The sequence below is a fragment of the Piliocolobus tephrosceles genome, chromosome 5 (genome assembly GCF_002776525.5).
Source record: "Piliocolobus tephrosceles isolate RC106 chromosome 5, ASM277652v3, whole genome shotgun sequence".
NCBI lineage: Eukaryota > Metazoa > Chordata > Mammalia > Primates > Cercopithecidae > Piliocolobus > Piliocolobus tephrosceles.
The window spans coordinates 150,505,665-150,526,933 of record NC_045438.1 but is presented as its reverse complement, the minus strand read 5'-3'; the positions used below and the strand labels follow the sequence as shown (position 1 = coordinate 150,526,933).

Here is a 21,269-nt window from a genome sequence, read left to right as displayed (position 1 = left end):
TAGGTGGCTGGATAACAGTAAGGCTAAAATGGGGTCGAGCGCGGTGGTTTACGCCTGTAATTCCAGCACTCTGGGAGGCTGAGGCAGGCGGATCACTTGAGGACAGAAGTTCACTTGAGGTCAGGAATTTGAGACCAGCCTGGCCAACATGACCAAATCCCATCTCTACTAAAAATACAAAAATTAGCTGGGCGTGATGGTGTGTGCCTGTAATTCCAGCTACTGGGGAGGTTGAGGCATGAGAATTGCTCGAACCCAGGAAGCAAAGGTTGCAGTGAGCAAAGATGATGCCACTGCACTCCAGCCTGAGTGACAGAGACTCTGTCTCAAAACAAACAAACCAAAAGTAAGGCTAAAATGAAAACTGTCAAAGTCAACTCATAAAAAGTATGTGCATATGTATGTATGTGTCATTTTTTATTTTCATCTCTAAAGTGGTTTAACATAGCAACCTTAGTACCCATGAGAATACCCTAGTATACCCACTAGAATTTGTCTCTAATGTCCTTTTCCCCTAAAGGGATTTCATATCTTGAAACAGTAAGTTTTCAAGATTCTGGCCTTTTTTTTTTTTTTGACAGTGAGTAGGCAGGATTCTTTCAAAAGTTCTGAAGAATAATGAAAAAAAAAAAAAAACCCAGTATTTAGAAAACTTTTACTGGTCAAGTATGACAATCTGAGCATTAACAAGAAAGGAGGGGTGAATAAATATAGAGCATCTCCCAGATCTAATCCCAACACAACACAGTGCTTGATGGTTTCAACATGGATCAGTATGGATTCACTTGACCACATCCTTCCCATCAGATAATTTTGAGAAATGTATCAAAAAGTGTTTTTATTCTTAACATCATTATGTGTCTCACTACTTCAGCTTCATCCTTCTGTCTTATGATTCTTACCACTGCATGAACAATAATAACACACACTAAGAAAAATATCTAACACTTTTTGAGTATTTGCTATAAATACTCCAAGTGCATTACCTATTTTACCTGAAGTTGGAAATTAAAGCACAGTGAGGTTAAGCAGCACGCCCAAAATCACCCAGCTGGGAAGTGCAGGTGCCAAGACTGGCTGAGGGAGTCTGGACTCCAGAGTTCATGCTCCTAATGCTGCTTCCTTAATTAAGGAAAGAAAATTCCAAATATTCCAGCAACACCTAACTTGATTTAGTAGACACTCTGTTCCCTTTTGGTATTAAGCACTTTCTCAGGGGAAAAGTAATCTGAGGAGAGAAAAACTTTGGTGAAGGAAAATGTTAAAGATAAAGCAAAACAGAAAATTTCAACCGGACAGAACTTTGACTTGGACTAAACACTCAGCTGAACCTAGTGCTGTAAATGTTTAGATAGTGCTAGTGCCTCGAGGCAATATGCAATTGCTGTGTTTTCATAATCGTAAAAACTCAGTAGTTATTCACTATGGTATAAACTACCAAGCACAGAAAAAGCAAAATGCATCACTATGTTAAAAGAATGAGTAAACTGTGTTTTATCTCTAATATCTTATATTTTCAAAGTGTTCAACAGTGAATGGGCATCACATTTATAATTAGAAAAAAGTTATACTAAAAACAAAGTTCTTGTGATATGAATAAAGAAAGAGAGAACTCATCTTATGCTCAATCACTCAAGGATGGAAAACTAAACTCCTCTAAGGCAGAGAAAACTATCTGAGGCCTTTCTGGAAGACCAGGTGTCAGGAGCAGAGATGCTTGGTTATTCCTCTCCACAGTCATGAGTTGCCCCCATACACAGAATGCTATCAGCAACAACTTTGTATAAGCTGCTCCCCATCTTTTACTCCCCAAAGGAAAGACCTGCAGTGTTAGGTTTCCTCCTGCTCTCAACTGCCCAGCCACTGAGCCGTCTGCCTTCCTGCTCTTATTTCTGAACCAAGAAACCTCAACCATGGGACCAGGACCTGCTGATGTTTGACAATCACTGTGAGACGTATCACAAGTAACTTGTTAATAAGGTGCTCATTAAATAAGTCTGTAAAAGCTTAATAAAGTCTGTGAAGGTCTTAATAAATACTTAATAAAGCCTGCAAATGGCTTATTTAAAAATATAAATAAAAACAGGTTCAAAGCTATCCTCTGTAGACTGCCATTTTCACATGACCTCCATTCCAATGTACATTTGGACGGCATGCTGAGAGTTGCCCACAATGCTGAGAAACCCTGGGGGACTGGCAAACTTAGGCGTATTATTTGACACGTGTGTTGCAGTGGGGAACAAAAAAATGTTGAAAACTGCCACAAGGGTAAGCGGAAGATGCAGCACCAACCCAATGGCCAATTAGGAACCAGAGAACGAGAAGCAACCAGAGATCCCCCCTTGCTCACCAGGAGAAAGAAGAGTAAGCAGGCCAGCAGCCCCTGCCACTCCCAGATTCACAGGCAATGGACTCCAGGTGGAGCTGGAGGAAGGTGCACTGGCAATCTACCAGCATCTCTCCTTTCTCTCAATTCTTTCACTACAGCCCTCTCTCCCTATGACAACAGGAGGCACAACTTATGCTGATTCACAGGAATGCCAACTACATCAGGTTGGTGTAGGGTCTACCCATCCAGTCTGGGACCACACACCACTTCTGGGTGTATAGCTCTGGCAGTATAGGAAATGAAACATTCCGACCTCACAACTTTGCCTAGGATGGAATCCTCTTCCACTAGTTACCTGCATAGAATCTGCAGCTAATGCTGCTATATAGGTTGTGCAGTGAATGTTAAAAATGTGAACTTTGTCAAAGACTGGTGACCTCCTGCCTGGATCAACCATTATTTATCTCATGTAGTCCTAAGCAGCTACAGCCTCTGCCTGTCAGCCAAAGGCAGTGGCAGCCAAAGTTGGAAGGGTCCAGAGCTACATTTGTACTCCCATTACCCCCAGAAGCCACATGACAGCACAAAGGCTATCATTATGTAACAATTTAATGCAGAAATTAGAGGTCTCAGAGGGGCCAGACTAGAAGCACTATAACCACCAGTGATGTGACAGACACAACCTGAGGACTCTCTACCCACAGACTCATCTACCTAGGCACAGCTCTTATAAAGTCTATATCCACATCTTTCATTGTATTCAACTATAAAATATCTACAAGGCACTTACTATGCACAAGGCATATGCTAGCTGCTCCGAGAAAGAGGGAAGAAACAAAAGACAAATAAGACAAGGGGCTCTGCTCACAAGGAGTTGATAGTCTACAGGGTATGATAAGCCATTTGTATAGATTATTCGTGGACATGGAACTGGTCACTGTCTTTATTCAGAGTGATAGGTTTTGACCACATGGCTGGAGGCTGTACCTCCAATCGTGATATCTTCTGCTTTGTACTCTAGTTATTGGGGGCTAGTCCTTTGCCATCTTAGACCCAGTATATGCTCACCAAATGTTTGTTGTACTACGTAATTATATTTATATTAATTGGATATAAGGTTACTAGGCTTTAGTTACCATAGGGGATTTATAGACTGCCAATACTACTTAGTCATAAATGATTTCTGATGAAATGATTGGCTGAAGCTAGTGACATACTGTGTTCAATAATATTAGGTTTCTATACTTTTATTTTTCTTCCTGAGGCAATTGACTTTATTATCCCCATACTGATGCTAAGGACTCTTGTTCCAGGGTTTACCATCCTGAAAAGGATGAACTTGAGGGCCCCTCTGTTAAAATTCAGAATAGAGAAATATTTTTACTTGCATATCTGGTCCCCTGGCATCCCTTACATGAATATATTTTATCCCAGAAATGTTTACTTTGGAAATCTTTTGGTTTTCGGCATTCATTTACTGATCCACTAAAATTTGGAGACTATATTTAGGATATTTAATAGAAACATTCTAATTTCCTTTGAATTTATTATTTTCTTTTAAAAAGTTTTAAAATATGCCATACAAACCGAAACGCCTGTATACTTATTTGTGTTTTCTTAAATAAGGGACTGATGCATGCTTTCTTAGAACAGTTTTTGATCCATTTATTTAATTTAAGTTTTTGTGTATAGAAATACATAAAAAGCAGGTCGGGCATGGTGACTCATGCCTGTAATCCCAACACTTTGGGAGGCCAAGGCGGCAGATCACTTGAGGCCAGGAGTTTGAGAGCAGCCTGGTCAATGTGGTGAAATCCTGTCTCTACTAAAAATACAAAAATTATATATATATCAGGATGCTGAGAGAGGAGATCCAATGACAGTGTGAAAGTAAATAGATTTCAGATCGGTTACATGCTTCCAGCACTTGGCCTGCTTCAATTACCAGGTAGTTTTCTTTTATCTTTCCTTTTCTCTTCTCCCCCACCCCTTTCTTTCTTTATTAATCTTAATGCAATATTTGACTTAAATATCTGCATCCTGGATAGGCCTGGCCATGAGTGTTAATGACAGGCACCTCCTTTTCCCTAATCCTCTTACTGAATTCTTTCTAAGGATGTTAGTGATAGGCTCAGATAGGAGTACTGAACAGACATAGGTTATAATCACTTAAAAGCCTTGTATCTATTTACCTGAGCAGTTTGTCTCCAAAGAGCACACTCTTGGCCACAACACTTGATAGTGCTGTACAAAACTACTTATTTATACTCAACAGGGATCTATCAAAACAGTGCAAAAGGCAAATAAGAGATTCCCAGGGGAAAAGTTGCGGCTCAGAGACAAAGTAATTTACAACACTTTTACAAATTTCAATTTTATTTCGGCTAACTTTGAAAAAGATTGGTGAGGTTATTTCAATACATCAAAATACAAAAGCAAAGATGTAGCCTACCACTAAAAAAATTCAGTCTACATACAAATAACAGAGACTGGTCAATTTTTAAAGGAAAATATCCTTTAATGATTCATAGTATGATCTGGCCTGAAGGACCCAAGATTCTGAGAACTCCAGTAGTTGACGTTCTATTAGACATCGCATGCACCAGGGACATTTAACTGCACTTCACAGTTCAGGGGTCACGGAGCTATGGTGATATTTCCATCAATTTCCAGGAAAAGAGATAATTAATGTGATGACTTCACAAAATTAAATGTATCCAAGGTTTACATCCTAAGATTATGTCCCTTCTCCTATTCTGGTGTTAAGCTGACCTTTATTTTACGATAAAATATTAAGATTTAGTAGTGCTTTTCTTTTTCTTTTTTTTTTTTTTTTTTTGAGACAGGGTCTCACTCTGTGGCCCAGGCTAAAGTGCAGTGGCATAATCATGGCTCACTGCAGCCTAGACCTTCTGCGTTCAAGTGATCCTCCCATTTCAGCCCTGCAAGTAGCTGGGACTACAGGTGTGCACTACCACACCCAGCTAATGTTTTTATTTTTTGTAGAGATGGGGTTTTGTCATGTTGCCCAGGCTGGTCTCAAGCTCCTGGGCCCAAGCAATTCTCCCACCTCTGCCTCCCAAAGAGTTGGGACTACAGGAGTGAGTCACCATGCCTGGCTTGCTCTTGTTTCAGTGTGATTACTTGGCATATTTAAAAGAGGTTGGAAACTCTCTGTTTATCCATATTTTTATTTCTGTTGTTTTTTAAAAATCCTTAAGTCTGAGAACCAATGAGCAAGGGTAGCTAACATTCACTCTTGGAGGAAAAAAAGAAAAAAACTCCTTAAATAATCTAGCTACAGAACTTTAAAAAAAGTCCTTTAGGATTACAGTAGACCAGCAATTTTTGAAAACTATTTCCAATGCATAATTCATCATAAAAATGTAGACTAGGCTGTAATCCTAGAAAGAGGAATACTATTCCATCAAAGCCAACAATACTTCAAGGCTTCAAAAAACTTAAAATGACATTACCAAGCTAATGTTACCTATCTGTACTGTAACTCTTTGTAAGTCTAGATTCAAAAAGCAGATGCTTAAAAGTGGATAAGGCTGCTCAAATTTAACACCGTTATCTTGATAAACCTTCCCCACTACTATCCTCCTTCCTCTTTACTCAACACATTATCCTTGAAATAAGTAATTTTAAGGATCTCTCTCAATGTCATAATGTAACCATTCCCTGTTACAATTTGTATAGTGAATACCAGACTTTAATTAACTGTATGATTAGAAGTAGACAGCAAAGAAGCAAAACAAAACCAAAAACGGTATTTCATTTAAAAACCTTACAATTACAAAGGTCCAATTATAACTGCAAGTTCAGCTATAAATCTTTACACATTCTCTCTTTAGCTGGGAAAATAGGTGGGCACCAAAGGCACCAATTCTGAGGACTTGTTTCATTAAGCCCTAGAACAGAACGTAAGTATGTTTAAAGGCTTGTTAATCTGTCCAACAAACTACATGTCGGTTTATTGTATGTGGCCCTTCCAAACTCCGGGACAGATCTTTTCAACACTCACAAAGGATGCCTATGCAGTTCTTCGTTTATGCCTTCTGGTTTTCCTGAGGCTCCAGCTTGAGATACAGAAATATTTATGGTCATTTGTGGTGGGTGTGCAGTCTAGGGAGTGTCTCCCTAAGACAATACAAAGGGCCAACAGCAAAGAGCAAAGCTTCCCTTTCCTCAAAGGCTTCCTTCCTGTTCCTTGTCTTTGAGAGAGAGAGAGAGAGAGAAAAACAAACAAACAAAAAAAAAAAAAACAAGGCTCCAAACTTTTTCCCCTAAGGGAACTACAAACAGAGGTTTCCCTCAAGCCTCTTCCAACAGCAGCCAGTTCAACAAACCTACAGACCAGACCCTGAAGAGCTCCACAGAATCAATAACCACTCTGCTTTTGAAAGAAAGGGGAAAAGGGCATAAACCAGAGACACAGACACACTAACCTGAGTTTATCCCACAGTGGAAGACAGGAAATATTGGAGATGAACTGGAGTTTGGTAGGGTTGCAACAGAATCCTCAGAAACAAAACACAATGCCCAAGGAAGTTCTAAACCAACAATAAATGTCATTTCTCCACTCCCACACATATATACTTGTTGCATAAAACAGCTGTATACCTTTAAGAACAGCTTAAAAATCACTGGATCCCACAAATAACACAACTGTATAAGATGAAGACTAATTAAAAGATTCAAATCAGATGATATTCTTATAATGCTCTGTAGACACAGGCAAAGGCTACTACCCAAGCCAATGAAGGAGGTATGTAGAATGTCTGTAAGGAATCCAAGATTCTCAGCTAGCTGATAACGACTTCATGCTGCTGCTTTATTTCATTTGACACCTTCCATTCTCTATCAGCTACAGCGTGCAAACCAAGCCTCCCAAGAATGGTGACCCTGTCCTCTTCAGTTTACCTAACACCCTGGCCAAGAAGGAAATTAAAATGCAACGTATTTCAGCTCCTATAAATGTCACCTACTTACTCTATTTAACTCAACTCTGTATTTAAGTACAGTTGGGATCAATCTGAACATTATAACTCAAAGAAAATAAACCCTTACAGACTATCTAGTCCAGCCCTCAATTTTACAGATGCAGAAACTTAGCTGCAAAAGGATCAACAGCTATCTCAAAGAAGCAGACCAAGTCGGTGGCAGAACCAGATGGCACCCAGACTTCTCACAGTTCACTGTGCCATGCTGCTTCTCCATAGCCCAGAACAGAGCCTCTGCATGGATGGGGTCCCCATGGCTTTGCTGGAATTGCCACATCATTACAGGACTGGAAACCGGGAACTGGAGCCCACAACTCTCAAACCAGAAAGCTGAGAAACAACCTGTGTCTTCTAACAAGTCAGTATCAGATGAAGGATAGGCAAGTACTCTGCATTTAGATAACTTAGGTAATTCTTTCCCCTCTACTGTAATTCAAGTAAAAACAAATAGCAAGATGCACTTTAATTAAATACATCTGTTTAGACAGTCCTTATGTTAGGAACCTGGTTTTTTATTTTTATTTTTTGAGATGGAGTCTCGCTCTGTCACCCAGGCTGGAGTGCAGTGGCGTGATCTCAGCTCACTGCAACCTCCACCTCCTGGGTTCAAGCGATTCTCCTGCCTCAGCCTCCTAAGTAGCTGGGATTACAGGCACGCGCCAACACGTCCAGCTAATTTTTTTGTATTTTTAGTAGAGATGGGGTTTCACCATGTTGGCCAGGCTGGTCTCAAACTCCTGACCTCATGATCTGCCCACCTCAGCCTCCCAAAGTGCTAGGATTACAGGTTGAGTCACTGCACCTGGCGGGAACCTAATTTATTATACTAGACCAATGGTTTTCAACCTTGGCCACACATTCTCGAGAATCAACAGCCAACCATGTGCGTTAACAGTCTTGGGCATTCAACCTGGTCAAACTTTTGGATGACTATATCCCCAGGAACTGTGCAGCAAAGACAAGTCATATCTACTTTGCCCTGTTCAGATTCCTAACCTACAGAATTCATGAGTATAGCAAATTGGGGTTTTTTTAGACCACTAAGTTTTAGAGTAGTTTGTTAAGCAACAATAGTGAGATACCCTCCCAGCTTTTTAAAAAAAATCCTAGTGTCCAAGGTGCACTACAGTCCAATTAAGTGAGAATCTCTGGGGCTGGGACCCAGGCATCTATTTTTAAAGCATCCCAGGAAATTCTGTGGTACAGCCAAGGTTGAGAACCAAAGTCCAGATCCATGCTGTTCAATACACTGGCCACATATAGCTGCTTAAATTTAAATTAATGAAAATAAAATTTAAGTTTAAATTCCTTGATCATAGTCACATTTCAAGTATTCAGTGATCATATATGGCTAGTGGTTGTCATACTGGACAGTGAAGGTATAGAACATTTCCATCATCTCAGAAAATTCTACTGGACAGTGCTGGTCTAGACTAGCAGTTCTCAAAGCTTGGTCCTGAGCTACCAGCATCAGCCATCACCTGGGAACTTGTTAGAAAGCACATTCCCAGCTGGGCGCAGTGGTTCACACCTGTAATCCCAGCACTTTGGGAGGAAGAGGCGGGCAGATCACTTGAGGTCAGGAGTTTGAGACCAGCCTGGCCAACACGGTGAAACCCTGTCTCTACTAAAAATACAAAAAAAAAAAAAAATTAGCAGGTGTGGTGGCGGGTACCTGTAATCCCAGCTACTCAGGAGGCTGAGGCAGAAGAATTGCTTGAATCTGGGAGGTGGAGGTTGCAGAGAGCTGCACTTCAGCCTTGGCAACAGAGCGAGACTCCAGCTCAAAAAACAGCAAAAAACAGCAAAAAAAAAAAAAAAAAAAAAAAAAAAGTCCAGGTGCAGTGGCTCACACCTGTAATCCCAGCACTTTGGGAGGCTAAGGCGGGTGGATCATGAGGTCAGGAGATAGAGATCATCCTGGCTAACATGGTGAAACTCTGTCTCTACTAAAAATAAAAAAAATTAGCCGGGCGTGGTAGCAGGTGCCTGTAGTCCCAGCTACTCGGGAGGCTGAGGCAGGAGAATGGCGTGAACCCAGGAGGCACAGCTTGCAGTGAGCTGAGATGGTGCCACTGCACTCCATCCTGGGCAACAGAGTGAGACTCCACCGCAAAACAAAAAAGAAATGCACATTCCCAGGCTCCACCCTAGACCTACCAAATCAGAATCTGTCAGGGTGGGGCTCTCCAGGTGATTCTGATGTACATTCAGGTTTGAATACCACCTATCTTGTTACTACTGCCCACACAAAATCATTTTTGCCATGTCGTCTCTCGTACTTAAATATGGAAAATATCAACTTTTAGCTTCACTATAATGTAAAAGAATAGTTCATGTTGTCACACAATTGCAAAGATGTATTTTTGTGCTGGCAATCATGAGAAGAAATGCCTTTCAACTAGCAAGCAAAGGACACTAAAATGTTTCATGAAGACGCTCTTATTTGTAATCTCTAATAGAAACAATTGTAAGGCCTAAAACTATAGAAATGGTTAAAAATTCAAGAGAATATATTCGATTATTAAAATTATAAACGCGAAAACTATGACTATGACTATATGTAGCATGACAAAATATAAGCGGAAGAAAAGCAAAATACAAAATTATAACAGCAAATATTTGTATTGCATGGGCAAGGACAAAATAAAGGTTGAGGAAAAATAACTGATTTTCTAAGCTTGGTAGGACAACGATTCTCATATCCCTTTTTTGTTTCTGTCATGCTTCTTATAAAGTCACCTATGCAGAAACATTTTAGAGTGTCTAACAATGCAACTTTTAAAAAAGATACGATTGTGCTTTGACATGAAAAGTACATTGCAAGGATAATTTGATAAAATAGTCCTACCTGATCAATGACTCACCGAATTGTTAATCTCACAGTAACATGAAATTAACACCGGATTCAATCAAATGAGGGGCCTTGGACTGGTGAACTATCATGTCTTTCTAGTCCTGTGAGTCTAGGAGGATTCTCCTCCCTACTTTTCCTTTTTAACCTTAGATCTACAATTGAATATAAGAATTACACATTTTTCACAAATAAAATTTTACAGAGTTTAACCTTAGATCTATAATCGAATATAAGAATTACACATTTTTCACAAATAAAATTTTACAGAGAGCTGTGAAAACTTTATTTTGCTTTTATTTAGTTTTCACCTAGTTGCTCAGTGGTAAAATATCAAATAAACTAATTTCCAAGGAGGAATTTCTTCTTACATTTGCATGTCTAAATATCCAGAAATATTTTGTAGAGTGGTCTTTTTTGAAAAAATAGCTACTGGATCTCACATAAATCAATGTTGTTTTAATACATGTTTTCATCTAAATTTTAGCATTTCCATTACAACCTTTGTTGATAGCTCTGACATTAATAAAAATTTCTCATATGCCAAGGTACAAAGTAATCTCACTAAGTGCTTCTGAATGTCTTGTTTATTTCTCTGCTATTCTGTTTCCTTTGCAGGTAATATTCTGAAAATTTCTTTAAATTCTAAACATATAAACATCTTCTCTGCTCTTGTTCCAGGGAAGATTTGAGAAAGGGTAACTTTAGTTGGATTACTCCAATAAACTGATATCTGGAGAATGTTTACTATTTGAGGGAAACTTATTCCTGTAAATTTTCTTAAAAATATGAGTACATGGCATGTGCAATTTTATTGAAAATTGAAGACAGTTCAAGTTTTCCACTATTTCTAGCTGGATTTCACCACAGGAAGCTGAGTTAAGTAGTGGGATGATAAACTAGCCATTTTGGTACTATTCTGAAAAGATGTAAGACAAAAGATATAATATGGCATTTTTCTCCAGCCCAATAGGCATACACCTTTTTTAAAAGGACAAAACAATTTCTTAACTAAAATTTTTGCAACAGTGATGCAAAAAGTATGATTTTTAAAAATATTCCAGCCGGGTATGGTGGCTCACACCTGTAATCCCAGCACTTTGGGAGGCCAAGGAGGGCGGACCAGGAGGCCACTTGAGGCCAGGAGTTCAAAAACAGCCTGACCAATGCAGCGAAACCCCATGTCTACTAAAAATACAAAACTTCAGCCAGGCGTGGTGGTGTACACCTATAGTCCCAGCTACTCAGGAGGCTGAGGCACAAGAATCGATTGAACCTGAGGGGCAGAGGTTGCAGTGAGCCAAGATTGTGCCACTGGACTCCAGCCTAGGTGACAGAACAAGACTCCATCTAAAAAAAAAAAAAAATTCCAGCTTTTTGTACTAACAAACTATCTTTATGAATGTGGGTAACTGAGTTGTCTACAGTAGCTACTACCTTCAATTCTAGCATTTATCAAAGTTCTTAAGAAAAAGAAAATTATTGCTTTTATTATTGGAAGTTCAACAGAAAAGGGATTTGACAAAAACTTTTAATAATAATAGTAACTGCAAAGAGAATTTACAAAATGCTTTTGGTGTGGGGCATTCTTGAATCTAAGCACTGAGAACACAATGATAAATCATGTCTAGTTCTTGCTCTGGAGAAACCCCAGAGTTTAGCTGAGATACAGTTACATCTGAGAAATGTCCTTAACATAAAATACACCAAAACAAACAAACAAAACAATGTGCTTTAGGGAGAAAACAAAAAGCAAACTAGGCTGGGCGCGGTGGCTCAAGCCTGTAATCCCAGCACTTTGGGAGGCCGAGACGGGCGGATCATGAGGTCAGGAGATCGAGACCATCCTGGCTAACACGGTGAAACCCCGTCTCTACTAAAAATACAAAAACTAGCTGGGCAAGGTGGCGGGCGCCTATAGTCTCAGCTACTCGGGAGGCTGAGGCAGGAGAATGGTGTAAACCCGGGAGGCGGAGCTTGCAGTGAGCTGAGATCCGGCCACTGTACTCCAGTCTGGGCGACAGAGCAAGACTCCGCCTCAAAAAAAAAAAAAAAAAGCAAACTATATGGAGAAAATTATCATTAACATCCTCAGATGGACAGAGAAGACACCACAAAAGAAACAAGAATAAAATGCTTAAAAAAAAAGGAGGCCAAAAAAAGAGCTCTTGAAAATTAAAAATGTGATAGCAGAAAAGAAAAATTAATCATAAGGATTTAACATAAGGCTTATAAGATACAGTGTAGGAAATCTCTCAAAAGGTAGGACAAAAAGACAAGAGGTGAAAAGTAAAAAGAAAAAATAAAACCATCAGAAGACCAATTCAGGAAACCCCATGTCCTATTAGGTGTTCCAAAAAAAAAACAGAGAATACAAAGAGAAAGTCTTATTAATGAACTAATTCAATAATATTTTTTTCAGAACTGAAAGATATGAGTTTCCAGGTCAAAAAGGCCCACTATTGTGATTTAACAAAAACAGGGAAAAAAAATTCTAACAGATTCCAGAGGGGAACAAACTAGGTCACACCCAAAGGATTAGAAACCCAAATAATTTCTCAACAGAAGCAATGAAAGATAAAAAGACAGTGGAATAATGTCTTTAAAGTAGAATATGATACCCAGCCACACTATCAATAAGGTGAGTAGGTGGAATTAAGATACTTTTCAGTTTCCAATCATGCTTTCTTAGGAAACTACTGAAGGATGTGCTCTACAAAATGGAAGCAGGAAACCAAGAAGAAGGGAAAGAAAATAGAAAAATAGGAGATTCCACATAGAAGAAAGGTCAAGGGAATCCCCTGAATGATGGTGCGGGAAACCCCAGGGAGGCAACTGCTCCAAGCTGAGCGGGCTACCAGATCACAATAGAACACATAAGAAGGGCCAAGGAGAAATGTCTCTAAGAGGAGGAACTCCCAAGAGTACCTGATATATTTGAAAGTCTTGAAAAAAGATTTAGGCAAGCAGCAGAGAGTTTGGATGTTGACGTAATAAGTACATAGAAAAAGAAGCAAAATAAAGAAAAAAAGAGGGAAAAAAGCAACAATTATTAACGCCAGGCAAAACAAAAAGTTTTGTATAACAAGAGTTCATTGAACAACTCATAGCTCAATGTCAGCAATGTTCGGTATAGTCATATAAATAATGTCAACACTAAATATTGATCCAACCAAAATTACTATTTTGGGAAAACGGAGCAGGTGGGAAGAATTTGGGGGTGAGGTGAGAATAAAGCAGAGAAAGAGAACAAAGAGAGCAAATAAAAAATTAGCACTACCAGAATGTTATTCAGAAATATGGCGGGAAATTCCAAAACAATGAACTAAAACCACTAAAAGTGGCTGCCTCTGGGGAAAGAAATGAAGAGGGGGACCTTTTTTTTTTATTTAAACACAGCCTTTATAAATTATATAACTACTTCACACTTTAAACCTGTGTACACAGGTTTAAAAAAAAAAAAAAAAAAAAACCCAGGGCCCAAGTTCTTACTCACTAAACCTATGGTTTTCAAAATATAAGTTTGTGACTCATTAGTTAGTTGAGAAATAATTCAGTAAGACATAGCCATCATTTTTTTAATGAATTCTAACAGAAGGGGACGGAAAAACATAACATACAGTTAAGAGTATTTTTTCTTTTTTTTTTTTTTTTTTGAGACAGAGTCTTGCTCTGTCGCCCAGGCTGGAGTGCAGTGGCCGGATCTCAGCTCACTGCAAGCTCCGCCTTCCGGGTTTACGCCATTCTCCTGCCTCAGCCTCCTCAGCAGCTGGGACTACAGGCGCCCGCCACCTCGCCCGGCTAGTTTTTTGTATTTTTTAGTAGAGACGGGGTTTCACCGTGTTCACCAGGATGGCCTCGATCTCCTGACCTCGTGATCCACCCATCTCGGCCTCCCAAAGTGCTGGGATTACAGGCTTGAGCCACCGCGCCTGGCAAGAGTATTTTTTCATGAAACTTTGAAATATACATATACAGGTTCATAATTTAAAATTTATTTTTAACTGTTGGCTGTCAACAAAATAATATTAACTAACAACTCTAAACTATACTGCATTATAATTACTTTTAGTTTTGTTTCTTTTTCTTTTTTCTTTTCTTTTTTTGAGACGGAGTCTCCCTATGTCGCCAGGCTGGAGTGCACTGACATGATCTCGGCTCACTGCCACCTATGCCTCCCGGGTTCAGGTGATACTCCTGCCTCAGCCTCCGGAATAGCTGGGACTACAGGCGCCCACCACCACGCCCAGTTAACTTTTGTATTTTCAGTAGAGACAAGGTTTCACCATGTTGGCCAGGATGGTCTCAATCTCTTGACCTAGTGATCCACCCGCCTCGGCCTCCCAAGGTGCTGGGATTACAGGCGTGAGCCACCGCACCTGGCCTGTTTATTTTTCTTAATACTTCTTACTATCATTCCCGACACTTTCATTTTTGTTTTGTTTTGGTTTGTTTCTGTTTTTGTTTTTTTGAGTCAGGGTCTTACTTTGTAACCCAGGCTAGAGCGTGGTGGTGTGATCTCAGCTCCCTGCAGCCTCGACCTCACAGGCTCAAGCGATACTCCCACCTCAGTCTCCCAAGTAGCTGGGACTACAGGTGCATGCCCAGCTAATTTTTGTATTTTTTTGTACGCAGGGTTTCACCATGTTGCCCAGGCTGGTCTTGGACTCCTGAGCTCAGGCAACTTGCCCACTTTGGCCTCCCAAAGTGCTGGGATTACAGGCATGAGCCACTATGCCCAGCGATAATGTCTTGTTTTTTAAAGTAAGATTTCATGTACCTTTATTTTAAAACAAATTGAAAATGTTAATAGCTAACGAAAATAGTCCATTATAACGCTCCTTAAACTCCCACTCATGTCATGCCTGAAGAATGGTCACTCCTATATTAGTGAAACCTAAATTTTTTTAAATTTTTTTTTTTTTTTGAGACGGAGTCTTGCTCTGTCACCAGGCTGGAGTGCACTGGCGCAATCTTGGCTCACTGCAACCTCTGCCTCCCAGGTTCAAGCATTCCCCTGCTTCAGCCTCCCAAGTAGCTGGGACTACAGGCACACACCAACACACCAGGCTAATTTTTTGTATTTTAGTAGAGATGGGGTTTCACTACGTTGGCCAGGATGATCTCCATCTCCTGACCTTGTGATCTGCCTGCCTCAGCCCCCCAAAGTGCTGGGATTACAGTGCTGAGTCATCGCACCGGCCTTATTCTTTGCTTTCTTACAATTAACTCTCTAATATGGGCAGAGATAAGAATAACAACACAGAAAACATAATTCAAAGTACCACAGGTGATTTGATAATGTGGAGTATTACTGCTTCTTAGGTGACTTATCTTTCTAATTATGTATGACTTTCACTAATATTTAAATTTCTGGTCTACAGAGACACAGGAGCCAAGGAACCACCCTAGAAGCCTTCAGAATGGCGGAGAAAGCCAGCTTAGAAATAATAGCTTGCAACATTTACAGACTGAATAGCCCTTATCCAAAATGCTTGGGACCAGAAGTGTTTTGGATTTTGAATTTTTCTTGAATTTGGAATATATGCATTATATACTTACCAATTGAGCATTTTTTTTTCTTTTTTTCTTTTTTTTTTTTTTTTTTGAGACAGAGTTTTGCTCCTGTTGCTGCTCAGGCTGGAGTGCAACGGCTCGATCTCGGCTCACCGCAACCTCCGCCTCCCGGGTTCAAGCAGTTCTCCTGCCTTAGCCTCCCAAGTAGCTGGGATTACAGGTGTGTACCACCACACCCAGCTAACTTTTCTGTTTTTTTAGTAGAGATGGGATTTCACCATGTTGGCCAGGCTGGTCTCAAACTCCTGACCTCAGGGGATCTGCCTGCCTTGGCCTCCCAAAGTGCTGGGATTACAGGTGTGAGCCACTGTGCCTGGCCCCCAGGTATCTAGAGCATTTTGGATTTCAGATGTTCAGATAGGGATACTGCTGGTGAATAAACTAGAAAATACATACGAAGTTGATTAAGAGGAAGCTTTCTTCCACTGACCCTCCCTCACACGATTTGCAAGGTGTATTGTTCATTCTGCCATACGGAAAATATGAACAGGAAGCTAAAAACTTTCATGCTCTTCTACTGAGAGCCCATATTTAGCCCAATATTTTATTTTTACGCAGTAGGTTATTACGTACTTTATTTTGGAGTCTCACCTTACAATTCACTTACATAAAATAATTAAGAACAAAACTTCTGTAGAAAGCAAGTTCCACTATATTCTTTTCACAGCATAGCATCACTTCCTAAAAGTCACGGGGATCAGACCCATAAGCCAACCACCTATATTTTAAAAAACCACCACTACCATTCACACTGAATGTAAAAAAGAATGAGTAAGTCTTAATATGCTGGTATTGAAAGATTCCAAAGGGGGCCGGGTGCAGTGGTTCACGCCTGTAATCCCAGCACTTTGGGAGGCCCAGGCAGGCGGATCACGAGGTCAGGAGTTTGAGACCAGCCTGGCCAACATAGTGAAACCCCGTCTCTACTAAAAATACAAAAAAAATTGGCTGGGTGTGGTGATGGCAGCCTGTAATCCCAGCTGCTTGGGAGACTGAGGCAGGAGAATCGCTTGAACCTGGGAGGCAGAGGTTGCAGTGAGCTGAGATTGCGCCACTGCACTCCAGTCCAGACAACAGTGCAAGACTCTGTCTCAAAAAAAAAAAAGAAAGATACCAAAGATACTGCTTAAAATATATATAAATAAGATACTTATTTGTGTACATAGTTGTATGTATTAAAAAGGCACATATATATCTGGAAAAAAGGCATGAGAACTAAATGACAGTGGCTACCCATTTTCAGAGAGGTGAAGAAATGGGCAAAGTAGGGATGACAGCAGGGGTGAAGAGGAAGAAGTTTCACTGTGTACGTCACCCTTTATAGCAAGTTAGGGATTCTCATTCCATTGTTCCCTTCATCCTACTCCATCCCTTCACCCACACCCACCCCAACCCCAGAACTGTCTTGCTGTTTTGTTTTGTTTTTTGAGATGCAGTCTCACTCAGTTGCCCAGGTGAGAGTGCAGTAGCACGATCTCGGCTCATGGCAACCTCCACCTCCAAGGTTCAGGCAATTCTCCCGCCTTAGGCTCCCAGGCAGCTGGGATTACAGATATGCTCCATCACACTCGGCTAATTTTCATATTTTTAGGAGAGACAGGGTTTCACCATGTTGGCCAGGGTTGTCTCGAACTCCTGGCCTCAAGTGATCCACCCACCCTAGCCTCCCAAAGTGCTGGGATTACAGGTGTGAGCCACCTCACCCAGTCCAGAACTGCCTTGCTTCTGAATCGTACTCCACACCCTCACTCACACACGTACAATTACCCAGAAGCAACGTGTGGCAGGTATGCTGTATGCTTTCACTTTCCTTGGCAAAGGACTCTCTCCTCATCTTGTAAAAGTGAACCTGTACTTTCAGCATCCATTAAGACCACACAAACACCACCTGTCTTGGCAAGTTGCCAGGACCTTGGGTAGCATCCACAGCCCCTCTTCAATGTTCCCATCACATTTGCTAAGCAAGGGCTTAAGTATGCGGGAGCATGAGGCATAAAGAGAAGTAGGGCAAGGTACCTGCCTTCAGGGAGTTCACAGCCTCAAGGGAGAGAAAGAAGAGGAAACAGAGAATTTCGAAATTATGTGGTTCAGGAAATGGCAAAAATATACACCAGTGTAATTTACCACGTTGTATTTTAACTATTTTTTCCTCTCTCTCCCCTATCTCTCCAAGGTGAGTGACTCTGGTGTAGGTACTAGGTCCACAAGTATCTTAGAATCCCCTACGCTGAGCATGGTATTGAAATGATCTGAACTTCATGTCTCCTGGAGAGCAATGCAATGGTATTTTAAGAAACAAATCCATATGTCTTAATGTTTCAGAATGGTGATCAGTATACATAGCAACTACTAACCTGGACCTATGCAATGTATTACAATACTAGAATTTCAGCAACAAAACAAACATCTTTAACCTCAGAGATCCTCTGATCTTTTAGTCCTAGCTACACAGTGTTGGCTTTGGTTTTGTAAATGGGGAAATCATGAAAGTTGACCCCACCTGTTTGTTTGTTTGTTTGTTTTCCCTGGACATCAGTGCACTCTCACTTGCTTTTACTGGTAAGACTGAAAACTTTCACCCACTAACCTTGAATTTCTATCCATGGTTAATTCATTGGTAATTTCTTGCAACTTTCAGAAAAACAGTACTTCTCAATTTGACACAGGTTTGCCAATATGCATTTAAAGACCTCTTACACTTCAAACCTTGGACTTGTAGGTATGAAAAATAATAACATTCTCAGTATTCTACTCTTCACCTTTGCCCGGCCCTGAGCACTATCTAAAAACCAATGACAGAAATGAATTGCAAAAATAGCATGAAGCACTGCTGCAATTAATCAACACAGAACCCAAGGGAGGAATTGTTTCTATTTTTAAATGCACTGTTACTTTAAGGGAAAAGTCTGCGGAGAAATATGAAACCAAGCTGCATAATGAAAATAAAAATGCATTTGGTGTCTTCATCTGTGCAAAGACAGTAATCCTAATGTACAAGGAGCACTGTTGACTCCTCAGTTTGTCTGTAAACGAAATGACCGGTACTCAGACAGAATCCCATGGAAAGCTCATCTGCTACTCAAAGAATTAGATCTGTCAGAAGGACAAAACACAAGAGTACCCATATTTCAATGCTATTTTTATAACTCCAGATAAGGGACTATCACAGTAAGTAAGCAGATGAATAGATCCCAAAATCACCCTTCAAATCTTTACCTAAAAGATCCTGATTAGTAACTAACGTGGTTCAGCCGGAAAAATGATCAACTGATTACTTAGCATTTGGAACCAACTGTCCACAGTTATAGACTGTATCCAAATTCCACAAAATCAAATCTGTTTCTCTTCACAAATGACAACACTTCACGTCATTAAACAGTAGCTAACAGTCGCACTCCTTATGGTTAAGAGTGACAAGGAGCAGGTGCCAAGCCAGCAAGGAAAACAAGCAGCAGCTACACAACAGGAGCTAAAAAATATTCTACCTGTTCCCCCAGACTGCTTTCAGGAATCTGACCCAATAGAATTTTTTCCCGAAACAATATAACGATATCCAGTTTGCGGGGGGCTGGGGCGGTACATTCGTTGGTGATATGGGCATCTAATTTAATCTGTAAATATTTAATGTACTCAATGAGTTGACTTACTATCACCATGAAATATACTATACTCTCTACACTGCTATAAATGCATCTAAAAATACATCCATTACTAAACAACATTCAGTACAATGTACAATAAACACTACATCCAGTGTTAAACACAACATTTTAAATATAGCTTAGCTATTTAGTATCACCACCAGAATCTGCTAAAGGTAGCAGAATGTTTGCAAACTGAATAAAAACTGCTATGCTCAACACGAAAAGCAAAGAATCTCCAATCTTATCTCCTCATGATTTCTTTCCCAAAAGTTGGCAAAACTGAGCTTGAACACCACACATTATAGAATGGAGGCATCGCTTCTCTAAGCAATAATGTAACAAACCCTGCTTCAGAGTCTCCCTTCAGTGAATATCTCTCAAGAACGAAATTCACTAAATTGTATTCCATCGATCAACAGGTGATTCTTGGAAACAAAAACTCATATTCATTTCCAATGAAAATTAATTTTGTAAACTAGCCCGTTTTTTCACACGTATATATACACAACCTACTGCATTATTATATTGAATGAATTCCAACCGATTTCTTCTCAGAGGCTTACTAGAAAAATGCCAAATATTCAAATTATTTTGGGGCATTATCCCATACTGCTGCATGGAACATAATAAGGATCCAACAGTTACCACTTTTCAAATGCAAATACGTTGCCATCTAGTAAATACAGCCCCTTTTTAAACATCCTTCAGTGTCTATACAGTTCAGGGCCCTACTTTTTGTTTCTTTGAAAATCAAAATTCGCGCATTACATTGAGGCATTATCCCAAGTCAGCAACAACTACTAAAATAGGTATTAACCAGCCCAGCCTGAGTCTGCATCGTACAAGACTCTTGCTCTATTTTTTCCTCCCATTTTACACACACTATCCCTAAACAATTCTGCCAAAGGTAGCAAACGCTGCAGTGACGAAAAGAATCCCGGGCACTGGGTTCCACGAACAATGAGGACGTAGGCTGGTCACCTGCCGGCCTCGGGCCTCAGTTTTCCTGTCTGTAAAATGTGGCGGCTGGGCGCATCACCTATAGGGTCCCATCCGGCCCTCTCCCTCCTGGGTGCCTCGCAGCCGCCCGGACTCAGCTGACTGGTGCTGGCTGTGGCCAGGGTGCCCTGCCTGCCGCCGCTCTAGATGGAGGGGAAGGGGGGCGAGGGAGGAGAGGAACTTGGACTTGCAACAGCTTCAAACAGGAGCGGGCGACAAACTTGAAGCCGTCCTCCTAACAATAGGAAAGAGCACTCCCATTTTCCTGGCTCAAACTTGCAGGACCCCGCGAGGCTGGATCCTCCCAGCCGCCCTCTCGGAACCCGCTTTACCTTTCTCCCTGTTTGGTGTTAGCAGGAGGAGGGTGCAGGACCGTTTGATTCCCTTCCATCTCCACCACGCACTTGGTGTTCAGTTCCAGTTCTGAAAGCACAGAGAGAAAGGGACGTTGCAAAGTCCAGCATCCGCGCCTCCAGCCCGCCCGCCCTCCCGCCGCGCCGCGCGGGGCTCGGTCCCTGGAGGCTGCCGAGCCTGGAGACGGCGCCCCGGGCACCACGGCCAGCGCGGTCGCCGCCTCCGCCCCGGCCGCGCTCTCGCCGCCCCGGCCCCGCAGTTTCCAAAGTTGTCCCCTCCCTCAGCCCGAGCAGAAATAAAAAACAGCGAAAAGCTCCTCACCTCGTCGGTTCATGGGCCGGACCCGGACGGCAACTTTTACCTTGGTATCCGACATGTTGGCTGTGCTAGCCCGGCCGCTAGCCGCGCCCGCTCGGCCTGAAGAGGCCCCTCACGCGCGGCGCCGCCGCCGCTGCAGCCGCGCGCCCCCCGAGCGCGGCTGCCGCCGCTCCGCCTTGAGCTCCGAG

General features: G+C 41.2%; 1 protein-coding gene across 8 annotated transcripts in view; it reads right to left on the bottom strand.

Moving 5' to 3' along the window:
• Nucleotides 1-21,269, bottom strand: part of KIF13A (kinesin family member 13A) — a 234,948-nt gene extending 213,679 nt beyond the window's left edge. For 4 of the 8 annotated variants that reach the window (XM_023209788.1, XM_023209792.1, XM_023209791.1 and 1 more), the window contains exons 1-2: nucleotides 21,085-21,139; nucleotides 20,742-20,832 (exon numbers count right to left, since the gene is read on the bottom strand). In XM_023209788.1, the coding sequence (XP_023065556.1) occupies nucleotides 20,742-20,832; nucleotides 21,085-21,139 (146 nt within the window). Of the gene's footprint in view, nucleotides 1-20,741; nucleotides 20,833-21,084 lie in introns of all 8 variants that reach the window. The other 4 variants (XM_023209795.1, XM_023209787.1, XM_023209789.1 and 1 more) reach the window with 2 other exon arrangements.